Source organism: Thunnus maccoyii, chromosome 4, assembly GCF_910596095.1.
Source record: "Thunnus maccoyii chromosome 4, fThuMac1.1, whole genome shotgun sequence".
NCBI classification, from domain to species: Eukaryota; Metazoa; Chordata; class Actinopteri; order Scombriformes; family Scombridae; genus Thunnus; species Thunnus maccoyii.
The window spans coordinates 34,536,243-34,559,290 of NC_056536.1; the positions used below are offsets into that span (position 1 = coordinate 34,536,243).

The 23,048-nt window shown below is 39.4% G+C and overlaps 2 protein-coding genes across 11 annotated transcripts; both read right to left on the reverse strand.

Moving 5' to 3' along the window:
- Window positions 1–1,385: 1,385 nt before the first annotated feature.
- LOC121896276 (putative C-type lectin domain family 20 member A) lies at window positions 1,386–9,916 on the reverse strand. 8 transcript variants are annotated; one of them, XM_042410074.1, is made up of 7 exons: window positions 9,906–9,916; window positions 9,256–9,326; window positions 8,842–9,020; window positions 6,190–6,409; window positions 5,030–5,362; window positions 3,323–3,417; window positions 1,386–1,765 (listed from the first exon to the last, which is right to left on the reverse strand). In XM_042410074.1, the coding sequence occupies exons 2-7, from the start codon at window positions 9,293–9,295 to the stop codon at window positions 1,646–1,648; spliced, it is 987 nt and encodes a 328-aa protein (XP_042266008.1). In that variant the 5' UTR covers window positions 9,296–9,326; window positions 9,906–9,916; the 3' UTR covers window positions 1,386–1,645. The 8 variants fall into 8 exon arrangements, with proteins under 8 accessions (XP_042266008.1, XP_042266006.1, XP_042266007.1 ...); XM_042410072.1 differs by lacking the exon at window positions 9,906–9,916 and adding an exon at window positions 9,428–9,511; XM_042410073.1 differs by lacking the exon at window positions 9,906–9,916 and adding an exon at window positions 9,424–9,506.
- On the reverse strand, window positions 9,899–22,185 carry LOC121896278 (C-type mannose receptor 2-like). Of its 3 annotated transcripts, XR_006095951.1 has the most exons (7): window positions 22,114–22,185; window positions 20,533–20,723; window positions 18,891–19,110; window positions 17,826–18,158; window positions 14,800–14,940; window positions 14,360–14,581; window positions 9,976–10,059 (listed from the first exon to the last, which is right to left on the reverse strand). XR_006095951.1 is itself a non-coding variant. In XM_042410080.1 (5 exons), the coding sequence occupies exons 1-5, from the start codon at window positions 22,151–22,153 to the stop codon at window positions 9,902–9,904; spliced, it is 942 nt and encodes a 313-aa protein (XP_042266014.1). In that variant the 5' UTR covers window positions 22,154–22,185; the 3' UTR covers window positions 9,899–9,901. The 3 variants fall into 3 exon arrangements, 2 of the variants coding, with proteins under 2 accessions (XP_042266014.1, XP_042266015.1); XM_042410080.1 differs by lacking the exons at window positions 14,360–14,581; window positions 14,800–14,940 and having other exon boundaries at window positions 9,899–10,059; XM_042410081.1 differs by lacking the exons at window positions 9,976–10,059; window positions 14,360–14,581; window positions 14,800–14,940 and adding an exon at window positions 15,267–15,610.
- Between the last annotated feature and the right edge of the window lie 863 nt (window positions 22,186–23,048).

Here is a 23,048-nt window from a genome sequence, read left to right on the forward strand (position 1 = left end):
CTGCATTACAAGCTCCATGGAGCAAAGTTATTCAATATAACTTTTATGTGTATATATTTTTAGCAGTGGTGGAAGAGGTATTTACATCCTTAATGTAAAAATACTCCGTTACAAGTAAAAGTCCTGCATGAAAAACCTACTGTACATAAAATTATATGGCCTAAGTATTATCAGCAAAATGTACTTAAAGTATTAAGGTAAAAGTACTCATTACAGTAACAGTTTATGGTGAATGATTTGTTTACTCTGCACATTTGTTCAGTAATTTTCCCTTTTTGCTATAATTTTGTTTGACCACGTCCACAGACAACTACTGACCACAATCTGCAGTTAATGATCTTTATTAACTTCAAGGCAATAATATATACATTACATTAATAAAGCTTCACTCCTCAATTATTGAACATTTTCATTGATGTAAATGTTGGTATGAATATTAATAAATTCAAAGATACAGTAGAGAAAAGAGAAAATGTAATAATCAAAATATTTCAGTCTATTGACAGAAATATTAATTACACACACTTTGACATTGATTGTCTTGTTTTAATCACTTATGGAACAATTTAAAAGATGATCATTCTTACAGTTATATACACTCAGCGAGCATTTTATTAGGAACACCAGTGCAATCTAACATACTCCAGTACACCACCGCCCACTGTGACCTCAATAATAAACATAAAGTAGAATCTTCACCTTTCTGACATAAACTGAAAATGTATTAACTTCATAATTCAACATCATTCCTACTAATTTATTACAGACTTGTCCTACTCATTCATTTATATTCTACTTTAGAGTCTTAACATCTTCATCTTCCTTTATGTTCCAGTAATGTGGTTAAATTCTCATTTAAATAAGGTTTTTAATGTTTTGTTGAATTCATTCATCATCTTTTTAAAAAATGTCTTAAACACACATATCAGTAACTTCCCAGTAAAGTGGTGAGTGTTGGACAGCTGGAGTGAGAAATGATGGTTATAAGAAGAGAAAAGAAATATGTACAGTAAATAATATTTCTTTCCTCTTCTCCTTCTTTCTTTTTATTTTTTATTTTGTAGTAGCAACATAATATTTTTATTTAATGTAATTCTGTTTATCTCGTCTCTGAGATTCTATGAGACGTGTTTGTGAATGCTTATAGCTTGCTATCTGTTTACTAAAATTCGAGTATATGCAGGTAAAAGTGTGTTTGTATATATATGAATGTCTTTGTGTGCAATTCAAACCAAACGTTATTAGGTATCATTTTTTTTGTTTTAGCATACAAAACATACAATTACTATAAAAGACTTCAGGATAATTTTGGTGATTTTCTATATTTTTCTTTGTGTCAACAAATCTCATGTTTGAGATGCTTTGGATACACACACAATACTTGTTAGTAGATCAGTTCATTGCTGGTTTGGATCCAAACATGAAGGAAAATCACCAGAATGATCCTTTAAGAATTTTATAAAAATTGCAAGTTTTGTGTGCATAATCAAATAAAATAATTCCTGATAAGGTCACAGCATAAAACTACATACAGTATGATCATTATTTGTGTAATTTAAAGACTACAAGAAAATATTTTTTACATTTTTAAAGAATGAAGGAAAAAATCTTTCATGGAAATAGACAGACCAACTTCTACACAACATTAAAACTCATCTTTCTTTGTCTTCTTCTCGACCTTGTGGAAGACTTTTCCATCAGACTGCTTCCTCCAGCTCAGTTTGATGTCTCCATTCACCCCCTTCTGCTTTAGCCTCTGTTTGAGCTGAGATACAAAAACATTTACTGTCCTGAATATCAGTCACAGACAGTGGTGGAAGGAGTACTCAGACCCTTTACTGAAGTAAAAATACAGCAGTGTCAAAATACTCCATTACAAGTAAAAGACCTGCATGAAAAACCCTCCTACAGTAAAAGTACATAAGTATTATGAGCTTGATGTAGTTAAAGTATTGCAGTAAAAGTACATAAGTATTATGAGCTCGATGTAGTTAAAGTATTGCAGTAAAAGTACATAAGTATTATGAGCTCGATGTAGTTAAAGTATTGCAGTAAAAGTACATAAGTATTATGAGCTCGATGTAGTTAAAGTATTGCAGTAAAAGTACATAATTATTATGAGCTCGATGTAGTTAAAGTATTGCAGTAAAAGTACATAAGTATTATGAGCTCGATGTAGTTAAAGTATTGCAGTAAAAGTACATAAGTATTATGAGCTCGATGTAGTTAAAGTATTGCAGTAAAAGTACATAAGTATTATGAGCTCGGTGTAGTTAAAGTATTGCAGTAAAAGTACATAAGTATTATGAGCTCGGTGTAGTTAAAGTATTGCAGTAAAAGTACATAAGTATTATGAGCTTGATGTACTTAAAGTATTGCAGTAAAAGTAGTGGTTTGGTCCCTCTGACTGATATATTATTATATATGACATCATTAGATTATTAATAGTGAAGCATCAGTGTTAGAGCAGCATGTTACTGTTGTAGCTGCTGGAGGTGGAGCTAGTTTACACTACTTTATATACAGTTAGCTAGTTTAGTCCAGTGGTTCCCAACCTAGGGGTCGGGCCCCTCCAAAGGGTCAGCAGATAAATCTGAGGGGTGGTGAGATGATTAATGGGAGAGGAAAGAAGAAAAAACAAAGTTCTGATACACAAATCTGTTTTCAGTTTTTGGACTTTTTCTCTAATCTTTGATTTTTGCTGAAATATTGGATCATTTGAACATTTATTGAAATGAAAGCATGTGAGAAGTTTAGAGGGAAAAATCACTATTTGGTGGAGCTGTTAACAACTCATAGACATGTGAAATGTGACCCCGACTACACACTGCTTTTTGTAAGACGTCAAAAGCCAAAAAGGTTGGAAGCCACTGGTTTCATCTTTAACAATGTGTTGTATTTTAAAAGCTTGTTATATTATCCATTGTGTCAAATCTTCATCTGAAAAGTAACTAAAGCTGTCAAATAAATGTAGTGGAGAAGAAAGTACAATATTTCCCTCTGAAATGTAGAAAGTAGCATCACATGGAAATACTCAAGTAAAGTACAAGTACCTCAAAACTGTACTAAAGTACAGTACTTGAGTAAATGTACTTAGTTACTTTCCATCACTGTTCACAGAGAAAACTTTTCACTAAAAGCTCTTGTTCAGTTACATTTTCCTCATCTGGAATCTCTGTTTTAGAAACAACCTGCTTCACACTTTAATATTCATATTTATTACAGTTTAACTTCAGATGATTTATTCTTTCTTCTTTTGACTCTAGTCTGCTTTCAGTAATGATGACACATAAATGTTTTAAAGAGATCAAACATGATCTACCTGCTTCAAGATGTTCTCCATCACAACAGGATCATTCAGATCCAGAGCGGAGTTCTTCTTCAGACTCACTCGCACCACGTACTTTGAAGCAGGCGCTTTGAAAAACAAACAGGCTTCATCAGCTCACTTTGTCTTCTGAGTGTTGTTTTATTGACACGTTTTTCATACCAACATATAAACTGCACAGAAATCAATGTCCCAAACTCAACTTAAACACACACACACACACACACACACACACACACACACACACACACACACACACACACACACACACACACACACACACCAGGGGAAAGGGATACAAGTTCATCCATGTGTCAAGGACACAAAATGTCATAGCAGTACACATCATCCACATGTGATTGTTAATTACAACCCATCAAACACGGGAGTTTAAAAACATAAACAAAGGAAACACCCAATCTATATATAAATACAAATATGGTCAAATTGAGTCCAGGTATTGCAAAAAGGGACATTTTAAATGATTAAATGACATGTGAATGACCAACACAAGCTCATGCAACCAGTTTCTGAAGCTTTCTGAAGTTTTGAGAATATGTTTGTTTGATAGTATCACGTTCATCAACAGAGCTGTTTGAATGTGAAGAGTTAAAGAGTCCTCTGAGCATCCAAAGAGAACCAAGTCTCTGTCAGGAGAGAGTCCTGAGGTAAACAATGTACCATCACCTGATTTACATTTATCACAGCTTGGAGACACAGAGGGATAAAATTTATATCATTTATATATATGATCTTAGACTGAAAACAGTGAATGACTTTGAACTGAATGAACCTGTGTCTGCTGTTTATTGAACAACTATGAAGAAGGGAAAGTGCAGTTCTCCATATTTTATCAGGCAACATAGTATTGATTTCCCTTTCTCAAGCCTTCTGTATACAGTTGACAGAGCTTCTTACACTCTGGCGAAAGAGAAAGCAATTCCAAAAAAGTATGTCTCTCTCAAGTGGACTCAAACTGGGGGATTCACAGCATCATAGCGCAGAGTCTGCTCTCCTGAGGGTGACAAATGACTCGCTCCTGTCCCTAGACTCAGGAAATCACACTCTTTTAATTGTTTTAGATCAATCTGCTGTCTTCGGCACAGTTGACCACTCCGTCCTCTTGGACCACCTTCAGTATATTGTTGGCATTCAGGGGCCCTTCTGTGGTTTGCCTCCTACCTCCAGGACAGATCAGCATCTATTAAAATTGATAATGTGTCCTCTTCCTCTGCATCTATCACATGTGGAGTACTAAAAGGTTCCATATTAGGCCCTATTCTATTTCCCATTTACATGCTTCCTCTGGGGTCTATTTATAGAAAATATAATATCTCTTATCATTGCTATGCAGATGACACCCAGCTGTACCTCTCCCTCAATCCTGCTGATCCGAGCTGTTTTAACTCCTGCTGAGCTGCATTGAGGATGTAAAATCCTAGATGGCAAAAAGCTTCCTGCAGATAAACCAAGATAAAACTGAGGCCCTAATTTTATACCAAGAACAGAGACCACATCACTTTTCTACTACTCAGCTAAACAAGCACATTTGAAGGGATCTTTTAATAGTCAGTATAAACAGGGGGAATGATTACAGTGAGGAAAACCTCTTTCACCGTTCATATGGACACCTGACTGCTGGTCTAAGACACTGGAAACATTGTGAGTCATCCTTTAAAGGCTAACTGAATCATGGCTTACCTTTGTAGCAAACAAATGCTGTCTTTGTATCACAGTGCCAGTTTTCCCATTGTCCAGAACTACCAAAGTTTGCTGCCACACACTTGTCATGGCCATCATTAGGTTCCGATGGAGACCAGTACCTAAAGGAGGAGTTGCTTCCATCAGACCACTTCCAGGAGTCTCTGAAGAGGCCGATCCAGACTTTTTGTCCTGCAGGTATCAGATCCTTCACCTTCTGGTTCTCTTCTTCATTTCTCACACTGGCCAGGTCTGTGTAGTGCTCTCTGCAGTGGCTCTGGGCCTCAGTCCATGTCATGATAGTGTTGATGAGGACAAATGTCACATTTGACCCTGAAAATAGACCACAGTGAAAAACTGTGTAGAAGTGACATACAGTTTTCCCGGGTCTTGGTAGCCTACAGCTACAGACATTTGTTGCATGTCATTCCCCTCTTACTACCCCCGTTTCCTGTCTGTTACTTTACATTAGTGAATAATGAATAATGCCAGTTTCTGTAGCAGTTTCTGTGTCATTATAAATCCACAGAGAACCACCTCAATAAAAGAATGCATTCATTAAAATAATAATGAGTATTTTTGACAGCCTCTTCACATGTCTACACTTCACTCTTTAGATGTTCTGCATCCAGTGGTGTAAAGTAACTAAATACATTTACTTAAGTACTGTAAAAGTACAATTTTGACAGACAGACAGACTGGCAACTTTATTTATCCTGAAAGGGCAATTCAGTTTGGCAGTGTATCCAGACCATGCGTAAGAAAAAACAAAAAAGAAAAACAACAAAAAAACAAAAAAACCAAACAAACAGATCTATGCCAGAGACAATGAATGAATTGAATGATAAATCTCAGTATGGAGCTGCATACATATGAACATGCAAGGACGCATTCATCCATAAAGACACATCAGAGCCACTTTGCCTCCTTTTCTTACCCCTTTCGTCTGAGGCAGTGACGTGGGATAAACTTGTGTTAATGGTGGAGCTGAATGGGTCAACAAGCTTCATATAAACTGGCTTCATGACTCAACTTCACACCTTGAATTGAACACAGGACTCACATTTATGTGCTTTTTATGTAACGGACTATTTAGGCCCAAATCTGTAGGAAACTGAAGAGTAACTTCAGAAGAACAAACCATTAGTTATAACTCTCACCTCTGACATCAGAGCAGACTGCACGAAAGGAATTGGTACAATCCTCATCGTTCCATTGTCCATCATCATACATCTGTGTGCAGTATTCTGCACTGAGATAGTTGGCTGGTTGCCCAGGGTACCATTTTCTGAACTCAGCCTCCCCGGGTTTATAGAAATGTCTGTCTGACAGCGACCACCTCCAGCTGTTCACGTCATCGTACAGTCCTATCCAGGCTGCCTGAAAGCAAGATTTTATTGTTTTATACAGCATTTGTGCTTGTTCAGCTTAAAGGATGGTTCACAATGTTTCCAGTGTGTTAAACCAGCAGTCAGGAGTCCATATGAACAGTGAAAGAGGTTTTCCTCACTGTAATCATTCCTCCTGTTCATACTGGATATTAAAAGATCCTTCAAATGTGTTTTCAATGTTAGTGATGGAGGCCAAAATCCACAGTGTGTCCACACAGTCATTTAAAAGTCTGTGTGAAGCTTCTATTCAGCTTCAGCAGTCTGAGTTAGTCATATCAAGTGGATATCTGACACATTTACAGTCTTTTTAGCATCAAATTCCCTCTTTGTGTTTCCTCGGACAGTGTTTCCCTGTTGAGCTGCAGGTGGAAGTATAGTAACAAAAAGAGGAACTTTGGCACTAAAAAGCCTGTAACGTTGAAAGATATCTACTTGATTTGACTCATTTGGACGCTGAAGCTTCATATTAGCTTCAGATAAACTTTAAAATCCATTTTTGCACAGAAGGAGGACTGTGGATTTTGTCCTCCATCACTTCCATTGTAAGGTCATTATGAAGGGATCTTCTAATGGTCAGTATGAACAGGAGGAATGATTACAGCAAGAAAAACATGTTTCACTGTTTATTTGGGCTCCTGACTGTTGTTTTAAGACCGTTATAAAAAATTGTGAACCCGTCCTTTAAAGCTGATCAATACTTTTGCATAAAATTTCCATTCACACTCTGACTTTAAGAGGAGATTTTACCTAAAGTAACTGATACACTTTTAGTTGCTTGTGCTTGTAATTCAGTAATTTAATGGTACATAATAATATTATAGTTATTACAATTATTAAGATAATAAAGACCATTTAATGAAAATTTATGGAAACTAATGAAATCTAGAGATGCTGCACTAAGGAAGGCAATTAAAAGTAGAAGAGACACTGACATGCTGATTTATAAAGATTTAAGGAACAAAGAGCTAAGAGAAGCTAAATCTCGTTTTTATCTCAATATTTTAAGTGAGGCAAAAGGCAACAGTAAATTGATCCGGAAAAACATCAATAATCTCACAAGGAGGGACCCAAAATTTTTAAGAGATTTTAAACTCAAAGTACAAGGAAAGTTAATTGCAGATCTTACTGTTGCATCCTGGAGAAACAGCCATAAAACCTCTTGAGTCCTTATACAAACAAAGTATAAAAACTCTGGACCAAAAAAAAATGCATTTCCATCACTGTAGGGTTCTGGAGAAATACAATTTACTGAGCTTTGACAATTTTAGATTATTCTCAAATTTGTGCCTAGTTTATAAAATGTTAAATGGTTTGGCCTCCTCCACTATGTGACTTTGTGTTCACTCGCTCAGTAAGTTCTGTTAGATCCTCCAGAATATCCTCTAGATGATTGGACCATTTCATCACACTGCATTTGGACAGTCAGCTTTCTCTGTGAAAGCCACAACTCAGTCGAATGTCCTACCTGATGATATGAAGAACTGTAGTTCAATCAGTACATTCAAAACCAAATTTTAAAAAAAAACTGCTAAAAACTACTCAGCTCTGTAACCACTGAATCTAAACTTCATCTATGGTCTTCTCATTAGCGCAGGTAGTCTTGCTTTTAATTTAATTGTCTAATATCTAATAGACATTGTGGATGTAAGTGATGTAGCTGTTGTGTGTAGCTTTGTATTTTGTATTTTGTATGGTGTGTTCTGTGTGTTTTTTGCTTTGTACTGCTTGCTGTTTTATGTTTTGATTGCAGATGTAAATTAGCTTTGAGCTAACTCTGGTGCAGTGCATCTTTTATGTTTAAAACTGTACACTGTCAATAAATAAAATTCAAATATGATGATGGTGAAAGTGATGATAACAACTGTTACACAGTATCAGGTGTGGACAGACCTTTCTATTGACTGGTAGTATTTATACATATTTATTATTACTGTTTTTATTGTATTTAATTTTTTCTATTAAACTTTAATTTTTTACTTGTTTAAACTGACTTCTCATTTCTGTTTTAACTTGTCAAGAACTTTGAGCTGCATTTTGTACATGAAAGGAGCTTCATGAAAAAAGTTTATTATTCTTATTCTTTTTCATATTATTACAATATGAAATTAAAAATATTTTTGCAAATATTGTATTTTTGTTGTCCAGTTTACTGATATTTATACATATATTGCACATTTTGCTTTCTGTTATTGCTCCCACATAAAGTCCCACTTAAAAACAAACTCATTGGGCCATATTTACTGAGAAAGTGGAACATTTGTACTAAAATGTTCATCACAGCCTGAAGAAAATGTACTAAAGCAGCAGCTCAGCGTGTGTGACAGTCACACCTCTCACCCACATACTGTCATTGTCAAAAATGTAAAATCAAAGAGAGACAGAGTAGATAGTAGAGAAAAGTGAATTCACATATTTGTATACCTTGTATTTCATTTTGCTTAAATCTGCCATGTTGTTCAGGATCGTCACATCCTCCATGTTGTCTATCGTGGCCAGGTCAGTGTAACTGTCTCTGCAGTAACTCTGCGCTTCAGTCATGGTCTTTGGCTCATAAACAAAGCGGTACTGACGTTGAGCGTATGATGAGACGGCACACAGCACTGTGATGACAGACATGCACAATGATTAGATCTGGCCTAAAAATGACTTTTCATTTCAGTGTATTCATGTGTGTCATTGTTTTTGGCAGTGAAAATTATGGATGTGAACTTCCAATATGGATGTGATGAACATAAAAAACTATTAAAAAAAACTATAAACTATAAAAACTATCATTTTGCATTTCATATATATAAATATATAAATATAAATATACATATATAAAAAAACACTTGCCTGATGCAGCTGTGATGCTGAGAAGAACTTTCTCCATCATCGTCTGTTTCTTTCTGCTTCTCTCTTTTAGTCTGTGACCGTTGATATGCAGTTGTAGATTATACATTAACCTTTTACAGTACCTCACCTTTATTAGCTTCATGCAAAATGGTTATTCATGTTTATTACTTTCCTATGAGGTTCTGCAGTTTCACACTGGCCGATTATGTAGGTTTTCTGATGCTGTACTGAATATCAGGTCAAGAATGATCCTCTTCTCCAAAACAGTTTGATATTGGTTTGCTTGTTCCACTATTATGGAGGTTTCTTAATGACTTCAGCCACATAAAGCCAAGAAAATCAAGTTTCAAGGTTCATGGTTAAAGCTCAAGGGTAATATATTGTCATTTGCATGCTTACACATGAAACGAAATTTGTACTCAGGTCCAGCAGCATACAATGCAATAAGTCTAAAAATAATCTATAATAATTAGTCCTATACCAAGAATAAATAACAATAATAAGCATATCTAATAAATACAGCAGTGCAGTGGATTAAAAAAAGCTGAGCAGCATGATAAACAGGAGCGTTAAAAACAGAGCAACATGTTAAATTAAGCAGCACAGCAGGCAAAATGGTGAGAGTGCATCTAATGAGGCATGGAGTTCACCAGTCTAACAGCCTCTGGGTAGAAGCTGCGTTTGAGCCTAGTTGTTCTGGTCTTAATGCTCCGCAGCCTTTTGGCCAAGGGGAGGGAGTCAAACAGTCCATGGGTCGCGTGGGTAGGGCCCCCCATGATACGGGCTGCACTGCTCCTGCACCTGCTGATATAGATATCAACAGTTAGATTTTTATTCATCAACATTGTAACACTGAAAACAGTGATCAAACATTAACATGAACAGTGTCTCTAGTCTCTAGAATATCAGAAAATAATAATTAGATACACAGGTTACTCTCTACATATGTAGCGTATTTAAAATGTTGTGGGTAAATTGAGCCACTGACTCAACTTGCCTCAACATCACTGGCATGATTTATCCCACATCCACCATTTTGACAAAACTGTTTCACACAGTGGGTCAGATCCACAAGTTTATGACCTTGTTTTGTAGCTTACACTGATTTAAATTAACATGTAATAATGTCCAAAACATACAGTGCTGCCTGAAAGGTTGTGAACACTTTTGAATTTTCTCTATTTGTGCATAAATTTGACCTATAACATGATCAGATTTTTACACAAGTCCAAAAACTAGAGAAAGGGTACCCAGTTAAACAAATGAGACAGTAAGTCGTCCTGGTCTAGAGGCAGCAAAGAAGGCCCAAACCATGATGCTACCACCATCATGTTTCACAGATGGGATAAGGTTCTTATGCCGGAATGCAGTGTTTGCTCATCACCAAACATAATGCTTCTCATTGAAGCCAAAAAGATCGATTTTGGTCTCATCCATCCACAGAACATTTTTCTAATCACATTCTGGACTATCCACGTGGTCTTGAGCAAACTGTAGGCGACCAGCTGCAAATTCCTCCACACTTGTTCATTCTGCGGGGGAGCCAGAGCCACATGCCCACACAACCCGACAAAGCAACAGCTGTAGTCAGCCCAATCGGAGTGGCAACCAGGAAGTACTCTGGGAAAAAGAGGCTCATCATCAACCTCTCATCCCCCCACGGTTCCACTGTTCCAAGCATTAACAGCCTGATTCCCAGCCTGAAGTTTTCCATGCAATACGCCACCATAGACCACGCTATTTCCCTCATCCACCTCGCAGGCCAGGGAGCATGGTTGTCCAAGGCGGACATCACAAGTGCTTTCAAAGTCCTCCCCATCCACCCCGACTACTGGCACCTCTTCGGGGTCTCCTGGAAGGGCGCATACTATTTTGCCACGTGTCTAACCTTCGGCTGCTAGCCCAAAAGAAAAAAAAATAAATAAATTGTCCGAAGCCCTCAGCTGGATTCTTTCCAACAATTATAAACTCCCGTACGTCATCCACCTACTTGATGACTTCCTCACGGTCACGCCACCGTCTTCGCCCCCGTCATATGGTCTCACCACAATGATTTCCGCATTCACTGATCTCGGCGTTCCCCTGTCTCCAGAGAAAATAGAAGGCCCAAGCACATCCTTGGAATTCCTCAGCATCACCCTCAACTCCATTACACTCCAAGCATCTCTGCCTACTGAGAAACTCCACCGCATTTCTCTGCTCATTCAAAACGTTCTCATGGCCAACACATGCACCAAACGTCAATTACTCTCTCTGCTGGGCCATTTCAACTACGCCACCCGCATCATCCCTCAGGGCTGATCGTTCTTGTCACACCCTCTCTCCATAGCCACCACCGTCCCATCCATCCACGACCACGTCACGCTAGACAGCAGCCGACGCCTCCCCTTCAGTCGGCTTTGGCAGTTACTACGGCGGCAGATGGTTCTCTGCTGAATGGCCACCCGACTCCTCTTCCCTGGCCCCTTCCTCCACCATTTCGGAAATGTACCCGATTATCATTGCTGCCATCCTTTGGGGGCATGAATGGTCCAAAAAGACCATCGCCATCCACTCTGACAACAGCGCCGTCGTCGACATCCTCAACAAAGGCCGGTCACACAATCTGGACATCATGCAGTTCGTGCGCAAGCTCACATTGGTTTCAGCCCAGCACCAGTTCATCATCCAAGAACTCCACATTCCAGGCCACAAAAACGCAATCGCTGATTCACTCTCTCGTTTCCTGTTTCAGAAATTCAGACAACTAGCTCCAGCCTCCAACCCTCTTCCAACTCCAGTCCCACCGTTTTCAGCCACAATCTACAACTGAACCTGCAACTGGAACAACTGGTCACCATTTCACGGGACAACATCATCAACAGCGTCGCCCCTCGAACACTATCTTCGTACCTCACCGGCTGGAATTCCTTTAAAGCCTTTCACATCTCCCACGGACTCCCATTCCCTTCACTGGACATTCTTAACCTCTCCTGCTTCATTACATTCTCCCACACTCAACTCAAGATCAAGTCTTCCACCATACAGACTTACCTCAGTGGAATCAATTTCTTTGTTAAATTGATTTCCGGAGCACCATGCCCAGCCTTGTCCCACTCTCATATTAATATGTTAATTAAAGGTCTCCGCAAGGCGGAACTGCACCCCGCACTAAAACGTTCACCCCTCACGTCGGACCTTCTGGTCCGATGCATTCACACACTCTGCACAGGCTACTTGTCTCCCCACATAGACAAAACCCTAGAGTCCATGTTTTTACTAGCCTTTTTTGGCTTCCTATGCTGCTCAGAAATCACAGCTCCTTCCTACTCCTTTGATCCATCACTACACGCCACATTGTCCGACATCTCTTTCCACTCTTCAGACACACTCATCTACCACCTCAAACGCAGCAAGACTAACCAGTCGGGTCAACCTCAACCCATCTACCTTTTCCGCCTAGATTCACACATAAGTCCTTACGAACCCATCCACGAGTACATCAACACAAGACTAGCCAACTGAGCTTCCCCTCAAGACCCTCTGTTCATCACGGAAACAGGAAGGGTAGCAACACGTTTTTGGTTCCATCACCACATGCGCTCAGTACTTGCCAGATCCGGAATACCCCCAGACCAGTTCTCAGGACACTCATTCCGCATTGGAGCCGCTTCCACCGCCTCTAGACAAGGCATTCCCGACAACGTCATCAAAATCCTCGGCCGTTGGTCATCCCCCGCCTATCATACCTACATCCATCACGACCTGGATAACAATAAGAAATCCCATTCTCGCCTCTCTGGTTGAAGTCTCTTTGGGGGCCTCATACAGATGCCGGATCATCGAGACAGCACCCCCACCCTGAGTCTCAACCCCCTGTTCCCACTTACCTCCCCGACGTCGACGCCTCTCCTCCTTTCATCTATCACTCTCCCATCCACTCCCTCCTTCCCCTCTTTCCCGCCTGCTCTTCTTTCTCCCCATCCCTCGACCCTCATCCCCTCGACCCCTACCCCCTCATCCCGCATCCCACGACCTCGACCCTCACCCCCACATCCTCACACCCCCGACCCTCTCCCTTCCCCCATCCATCCTTCCCTTTCCAACCATCCCTCTAACTATCCTTCCTCCTTTTCACCCTGCCTTCCATCACACTCCCAACAAACCATTAAATCCATATTCTAGGAGGAGTGGTCTTGGTTAGTGAAATGAAGTTTATAGACTTATAAACAAAGTTCAGGAACCAAAGACCACGCCTTGTACGCAACCCATTTCCGCACCACAGAGTATTTAAACACACCATATCCGCTCCTATTCCCTTTGTCTCAGCTTGCAAGTCCCTCCCACCCGACCCCTCCACTAACTTTCCTCTCTTCTCTGCTCGAACACAGGAACAGGGGGCCTCGTACAGATGCCAGATCATCGAGACAGCACCCCCACCCTGAGTCTCAACCCCCTGTTCCCACTTACCTCCCCGACGTCGATGCCTCTCCTCCTTTCATCTATCACTCCCCTATCCACTCCCTCCTTCCCCTCTTTCCCGCCTGCTCTTCTTTCTCCCCATCCCTCGACCCTCATCCCCTCGACCCCTGCCCCCTCATCCCGCATCCCACGACCTCGACCCTCACCCCCGCATCCTCACACCCCCGACCCTCTCCCTTCCCCCATCCATCCTTCCCTCTCCAACCATCCCTCTAACTATCCTTCCTCCTTTTCACCCTGCCTTCCATCACACTCCCAACAAACCATTAAATCCATATTCTAGAAGGAGTGGTCTTGGTTAGTGAAATACAAGTTTAAAATATAGAATAATCATTTTTGAAACTGTAAAGTAAGCAAGGCTTTAAAATAAAAAACTGAGACAAACAATTAAGCAACGTGTCATCTTTTTATGTTTGGTGCTAATTGCGTTAATTATAATCTACCAGCTAACGTTCATTACTGGAAAATGTGGATGTTGAGCTAAGCTAACGTTAAACTGTTAACATTAACTACGTTGACGTTAACGTTACAATACAGCGTTACGTCATTAAATGAATATTTGAACTCTATTAAAATATTCAACAGTTCAAAGTGTTACTGACCAGTCTTACTGTTAGAATCTGTTCTTGTTTAATGAGCTCACCTGATGAATGACTGAAACTCAGAGCGTTGTGGCTCCTCTGTGTCCATGGCAACAGCAAGACATGATGATGTCACATGCGTTGCCTTCACGGGCCCTCGCAGATGAGTTAACTTTTAAAATCATAAAAATTCTGCTTTGTCCAAGCTGCTTAAATGTGGCATCACGGGTTGTAGATCATTGTTAGAATCACAGAGACACCTGTCAGTCACGTGTACAGCTCCACTGGAATGTCAAAGTTAATCTCGGTTTTGTGAGGCTAACAGGTCACTGAACACATCATCATATAGAGCATAAGGCTGTCTGCATTACAAGCTCCATGGAGCAAAGTTATTCAATATGACTTTTATGTGTATATATATTTTAGCAGTGGTGGAAGAAGTATTCACATCCTTAATGTAAAAATATCCGTTACTAGTAAAAGTCCTGCATGAAAAACCTACCGTACATAAAATTATATGGCCTGTCAAGGCAGATGGCGTCCACCTAGAGTCCGGTTCTGCTTGAGGTTTCTTCTCGTTAAAGGCGAGTGTTCTTTCCTTGCTGCTGTCACAAAGTGCTGCTCATGGGTTAATGTTGGGTCTCTGTAAATTAAAGAGTTCAATGTAGACCTGCTTTATGTGGAAAGTGCCCTGAGATAACTTCTGTCTTCAACACTAAGGCATAATGTGGCTTTATGATCAAGGGTTGATGTCGAATACCATTAAAATTAAAATATAATTTCTTTACTGAAGTTGAATTAGCTTCCCCTTAGCATTGCAATACGTTAGCATCAAGTCAAACACTTCGACTCACTCTTGCTGAATAATTTTCATTATTATATATATATTTGATAATTTATAGGTATTATTATTATTATTATTATTATTATTATTATCTTATGCTTCATCATGTATACTCAAGATTTTAGTTACCAATAAATATCTTAATTTATCCTAAAAGTGGTTGGTTGTATTCTTTGAGCAACAGTTGACAAAGCTTCTTACACTCTGGCGATAGAAAGCAATTCCAAAAGAGTATGTCTCTCTCAAGTGGCTCAAGACTCAAACTGAGGGATTCACAGCATCATAGCGCAGAGTCTGCTCTCCTGAGGGTGACAAATGACTCGCTCCTGTCCCTAGACTCAGGAAATCACACTCTTTTAATTGTTTTAGATCTATCTGCTGCCTTCGGCACAGTTGACCACTCCGTCCTCTTGGACCACCTTCAGTATGTTGTTGGCATTCAGGGGCCCTTCTGTGGTTTGCCTCCTACCTCCAGGACAGATCAGCATCTATTAAAATTGATAATGTGTCCTCTTCCTCTGCATCTATCACATGTGGAGTACTACAAGGTTCCATATTAGGCCATATTCTATTTCCCATTTACATACTTCCTCTGGGGTCTATTTATAGAAAAAGTAATATATCTCTTACCATTGCTATGCAGATGACACCCAGCTGTACCTCCCCCTCAGTCCTGCTGATCCAAGCTGTTTTAACTCCTGCTGAGCTGTGTTGGGCCTCAAACCATGAGGTCACACAGAGAGGGCCTCCATGTAACCTGTGAGGCCTGACCACAAGGTGCATTTTTCCTTTGTTTCCCCTGAGACAAAGGAATAGCGCCAAAATGCTGCTTACAGACAATGGGAGTCCATTGCAAACTCCATTTCCAAGGATGCTTTGCGATTTTCACACCTCAGCAGGGAGCAGTCAACATACAGTTGCACTGATGACGCAGCCATGACATCACCGCCCCTTTAAAAACTGAACATGCCCTGAAGCACATGCCTTTCCCATGTCACTGAGCTAGGGGTAACTTCTGTTCCTCTGTGAGTCAGCTTGACTAAAGGGGGTACCCCACGCACGTGTTTCCCCTCATCGAAGACTCCCCTCGCTGGACGAGACGAGACTTCGCCCGTGTTCACCTGAACACATTCCCGGATCCGAGAGAGACCGCTGCTGCAACCAGCGTCTTCAAATTCCCTCGAGAAGGAAGAAACTTCTTCACCGAGTCGACTCTGCTGTTCTCTCTGCCATGCCGCTGACAGCCAGCCGCCGTGCTTTTCGCAGACCGTGCGAGAACGGCCACCGTCTGCAACCGAGCGAAGGACTAAGCCGGACATAAAGACGGATTATACACACACCCTGCTCGCTTTCTGAAGCGACTAAGTAAGAGGCATGAGTCTGGGCAGAGGCAGTGTTAGTTGTGTGTTCCTATCAGCATCAGTTGCTGTTGTTTAGCATTTAGCTCTTAGCTTTTGCTATTGTTTTGTTGTGTGAGTTGACGGACCGCCGAGTCCATTTTTCCTGCTTTACTCTTAGGAGTATTTTAAGTTTGCTGCCTGTTTAGTTGTGTTCACCACGCTAGACTATTTTGGTTTTGTCCCGCTCGGGACTACTGCTGTGTTTGTGCCATCGTGAGGGAGAAAGTAAGTTGCTTTGTCGATCAGAAACCAGACAACGTGCGTTACAGACTGCCGTCCGTACGCACACTGTCTGTGGACAAAGGAACCGCTTCTCTTCCTCTCACGATCCCTTTCTTTCCTTCTTCCCTCTCTCTTCTGACTAACACATACACGCGCGCACACACACATACACATTCTAGGTGAACTCCCATTTACGAGACTACCTGGTTTGGTTATTGGTCCCGGTTTCCGGGTGGTGCCCCGTATTTGTTAATTCATATTAATAATTCTATTAATTGTTATAATTAGTTAATTATCTTTGATAATTGACAATTATTGCAAATAATCAACTGTGTTCCTCACAGATCCAACAGTTGGTGCCCAAATTATTGATTAAGGTTAACAATATCTTATTTTCATAATTCATAATTATCTATGATAATTATGAATTATTGTTAATAACCAAACGCACTACTGCCCGTCCCAACAGCTGCATTGAGGATGTAAAATCCTGGATGGCAAAAAGCTTCCTGCAGCTAAACCAGGATAAAACTGACGCCCTAATTTTCAGCCTTTTGCAAAACCTCAGTAAATACTCTTGTGCCTCTAAAACTGAATGTTAACTTCCACTCAAGAAATCTCAGCATTATCTCTGATTCTGGTTTAAAATTTGATGAACAAATGAAGTCCGTTGTCAGCAGCAGCTTCTTCCATCTTAGATCATTTACAAAACTAAAATCATTTCTGTCTTTTAAGGATTTAGAGACCATGGTAGATGCTTTTATCTCCTCCTGCACTGACTGCTGTAATTCTCTGTACATAGATAGTACATGGTCAGTCAGCTGGTTCAAAATCCTGCAGTGAGACTCCTCACTGGTACCAAAAACAGAGACCTCATCACTTCTCTACTACTTAGCTAACAAAGCAAATTTGAAGGATCTTTTAATAGCCAGTATGAACAGGTGGGATGATTACAACAAGGAAAACCTCTTTCACTGTTCATATGGACACCTGACTGCTGGTTTAAGACACACTGGAAACATTGTGAATCATCCTTTAAAGGCTAACTGAATCATGGCTTACCTTTGTAGCAAACAAATGCTTTCTTCACATCACAGGTCCAGTCCTCACATTGTCCAGAACGGCCAAAGTTTGCTGCCACACAATTCTTATTGCCGTCATTAGGTTCCGATGGAGACCAGTACCTAAAGGAGGAGTTGCTTCCATCAGACCACTTCCAGGAGTCTCTGAAGAGGCCGATCCAGACTTTTTGTCCTGCAGGTATCAGATCCTTCACCTTCTGGTTCTCTTCTTCATTTCTCACACTGGCCAGGTCTGTGTAGTGCTCTCTGCAGTGGCTCTGGGCTTCAGTCCATGTCATGAAAGTGTTGATGAGGACAAATGTCACATTTGACCCTGAAAATAGACCACAGTGAAGAACTGTGTAGAAGTGACATACAGTTTTCCCGGGTCTTGGTAGCCTACAGCTACAGACATTTGTTGCATGTCGTTCCCCTCTTACTACCCCTGTTTCCTGTCTGTTACTTACATTAGTGAATAATGAATAATGCCAGTTTCTGTAGCAGTTTCTGTGTCATTATAAATCCACTGAGAACCACTTCAATAAAAGAATGGATTCATTAAGCAAATAATTAAAGACACTGACATCTTAAGAAATGTTAATGAGTATTTTTAACAGCCTCTTCACATGTCTACACTTCACTCTTTAGATGTTCTGCATCCAGTGGTGGAAACTAACTGAATACATTCACTTAAGTACTGTACAAGTACAATTTTGAGGTGATGATTGTGTTTATTACTATTTTTGAATGATAAATCTCAGTATGGAGCTGCATACATATGAATATGCAAGCACACATTCATCCATAAAGACACATCAGAGCCACTTTGCCTCCTTTTCTTACCCCTTTCGACTGAGGCAGTGACGTGGGATAAACTTGTGTTAATGGTGGAGCTGAATGGGTCAACAGGCTTCATATAAACTGGCTTCATGACTCAACTTCACACCTTGAATTGAACACAGGGCTCACATTTATGTGCTTTTTATGTAACGGACTATTTAGGCCCAAATCTGTAGGAAACTGAAGAGTAACTTCAGAAGAACAAACCATTAGTTATAACTCTCACCTCTGACATCAGAGCAGACTGCACGAAAGGATGCGATACAATCCTCATTGTTCCATTGTCCACCATCATACATCTGTGTGCAGTGTTCTGCACTGCGATAGTTGTCTGGTTGCCCAGGGTGCCATTTTCTGAACTCAGCCTCCCCGGGTTTATAGAAATGTCTGTCTGACAGCGACCACCTCCAGCTGTTCACGTCATCGTACAGTCCTATCCAGAATCCCTGAAAGATTTTATTGTTTTATACAGCATTTGTCCTTGTTCAGCTTACAGGATGGTTCACAATGTTTCCAGTGTGTTAAACCAGCAGTCAGGTGTCCATATGAACAGTGAAAGAGGTTTTCCTCGCTGTAATCATTCCTCCTGTTCATACTGGCTATTAAAAGATCCTTCAAATGTGCTTTCAATGTAAGTGATAGAGGCCAAAATCCACAGTGTGTCCACACAGTCATTTAAAAGTCTGTGTGAAGCTTCTATTCAGCTTCAGCAGTCTGAGTTAGTCATATCAAGTGGATATCTGACACATTTACAGTCTTTTTAGCATCAAATTCCCTCTTTGTGTTTCCTCGGACAGTGTTTCCCTGTTGAGCTGCAGGTGGAAGTATAGTAACAAAAAGAGGGACTTTGGCACTAAAAAGCCTGTAACGTTGAAAGATATCTACTTGATGTGACTCATTTGGACGCTGAAGCTTCATATTAGCTTCAGATAAACTTTGAAATCCATTTTTGCACAGAAGGAGTACTGTGGATTTTGTCCTCCATCACTTCCATTGTAAGGTCATTATGAAGGGATCTTCTAATGGTCAGTATGAACAGGAGGAATGATTACAGCAAGAAAAACACGTTTCACTGTTTATTTGGGCTCCTGACTGTTGTTTTAAGACAGTTATAAAAAAAAAATTGTGAACCCGTCCTTTAAAGCTGATCAATACTTTTGCATAAAATTTCCATTCACACTCTGACTTTAAGAGGAGATTTTACCTAAAGTAACTGATACACTTTTACTTGCTTGTGCTAGTAATTCAGTAATTTAATGGTACATAATAATATAATAATTATTACAATTATTAAGATATTGATGGTGGTGAAAGTGATGATAATTACTGTTATACAGCACCAGGTTTGGACACACATTCTTATTGATTGGTACTATTTATACATATTTATTATTACTGTTTTTATTTAATTCAATTTCTTATTAAACTTTAAATTCTTCTTTGTTTAAATTGTCTGCTCTTTCCTATTTTAACTTGTCAAGAACTTAAAATAAAAAATATGCATTTTCTACAGGAAAGGACCTTCATGAAAAAAGTTTATTATTCTTATTCTTTTTCATATTATTACAAAATGAAATGAAATTAAATATCAGTAAATTGTTGTCCAATTTCCTGATATTTATACATATATTGCACATTTTGCTTTTTAATATTGCTCCCACATAAAGTCCCACTTAAAAACAAACTCATTGGGCCATATTTACTGAGAAAGTGGAACATTTGTACTAAAATGTTCATCACAGCCTGAAGAAAATGTACTAAAGCAGCAGCTGTGTGTGTGACAGTCACACCTCTCACCTACATACTGTCATTGTCAAAAATGTAAATGAAAGAGAGACAGAGTAGATAGTAGAGAAAAGTGAATTCACATAGCTGTATTCCGGGTAGACCATTTTGCTTAAATCTGCCATGTTGTTCAGGATCGTCACATCCTCCATGTTGTCTATCGTGGCCAGGTCAGTGTAATTGTCTCTGCAGTAACTCTGCGCTTCAGTCATGGTCTTTGGCTCATAAACAAAGTGGTACTGACGTTGAGCGTATGATGAGACGGCACACAGCACTGTGATGACAGACATGCACAATGATAAGATCTGGCCTAAAAATGACTTTTCATTTCAATGTATTCATGTGTGTCATTGTTTTTGGCAGTAAAAATTATGGATGTGAACTTCCAATATGGATGTGATGAACATAAAAAACTCAAACTATCATTTTGCATTTCATATATATATGAATATATATGAAATGCAAATATATATCATTTTGGCAGTACAAATTATGACCATAAAAAAACTCAAACTATCATTTTTCATTGAGTTAGAATGTCAGTTAATTGAAAAGCATTGTAAAAGTAAAGTAATCATGTTTAAACTTTTCACAGTACATATTATAATCATCCATGAGCACACATACAGCTGTGCTCGTAAGTTTACATACCCCGGCAGAATTTCTGAAATATTGGCCATTTTTTGGAAACTATGACTGATCATGCTGAAAACTTTTATTCAGGGATAGTGATCAGTTGAAGCTATTTATTTTCACATCTGTGTGTGCCCTTTTTAAATCATAATGATAACTGAAATCACCCAAATGACCCTCACCAAAAGTTTACACATGCTTGAATGTTTGGCCTGATAATTTAGACACAAGTTGACACACACAGCTTTAAATGGCTATGAAGGGTACATTTAGTTTCTGTGTATAAATAGTCAATGAGTTTCTCAGCTCTTGAGAGACCCCTGCACACTTCATCCAGGGCTGCTCTGACTTTACTGGATATTGAGCCATGGGGAAAGCAAAAGCACTGTCAAATGACCTGCGAGAAAAGGTATTTGAACTTTATAAATCAGGAAAAGGATATAAAAAGATATCCAAAGATTTGAAAATGCCAACCAGTAGCGTTCAAGCTCTGATAAAGAAGTGGAAAATGAAGGGTTCTGTTGATACCAAGCTATGGCCAGATAGACCTACAAAGATTTCAGCTACAACTGCCAGGAAAATTGTTTAGGTTGCAAAGAAAAACCCTCATGCAACTTCAGCTGAAATACAGGCTTCTCTGCAAAAATGTGGTGTGGCTGTTTCAAGTTGCGCAACAAGGATGTACTTGAACAAAAATAGGCTGCATGGTCGAGTTGCCAGAAAAAAGCCGTTACTGCGCCAACACCACAAAACTGCCCACTTACAATCTGCCAAACAGCACAGAGACAAACCTCAACACTTCTGGGACAAAGTTATTCGGAGTGATGAGACCAAAACTGAACTTTATGGTTACAAGCATAAACACTGTGAATGGTCCACATCTTACAAATTCTGCCAGGGTATGTAAACTTATGAGCACAACTGTAATATTAATAATAATATGGATTAATGATTTTATATTTTTTATATATATACATATATATATATATACACACACACACACACACACACACACACATATAAACACTTGCCTGATGCAGCTGTGATGCTGAGAAGAACTTTTTCCATCATCCTCTGTTTCTTTCTGCTTTTCTCTGCCAGTCTGTGACTGTTGATATGCAGCTGTAGATGATGATCAAACTCTTATAGTACTTACCTTTCATTGGCTTCATGCAAAGTGGTCATGGTTTTTATTATTTTCCTACCAGACTATTCAGTCTCACATGGGCTGATTATGCAGCTGTAGGTAATATATCAACCTCTAACAATATTTAACTTCCACTGGCTTCATGCAAAGTGGTCATGGTGTTTGTTATTTTCCTATCAGGCCTTCAGTTTCTCACTGGCTGATTATGTAGGTTTTCTGATGCTGTACTGAATATCAGGTCAAGATTGATCCTCTTTTCAACAACACGTTTTAATCTTGGTTTGTTTGTTCTAGTATGATGGAGGTTTCTTACTGACTGCAGCCACATAAAGCCAAGAAAATCTGTGATGAATGATTATTATTCATCTTAAGGCAGTGATGTATAGTATATATATGTATATGTATTATGTTCATTATCAATTAATTGATTAGTGTTTGGTCCATTAGATATCAGAAAATTGTGAAAAATGTTGATCAGTGTTTCCCAAAGCCCAAGATGACGTCCACAAATGCCTTGTTTTGTCCACAACTCAAAGATATTCAGTTTACTGTCAGAAACCAGAAAATATTCACGTATAAGAAGCTGGAATCAGAGAATTTGGACTTTTTTTTCTTAAATGACTCAAACAATTAATCGATTATCAAAACAGTTTGATTAATTCATTAGTTGGCAACGAATGGATTAATTGACTAATCACTGCAGCCCCAGTGATGTGTTCATTTAACATCTGTTACAGCCCATCTCAGGGTTGGAAATGAGGGGAGACCACTCAGAAGTTGTAATAGGTTTGTTTTACTTAAAAGGATTGGCTCACATTT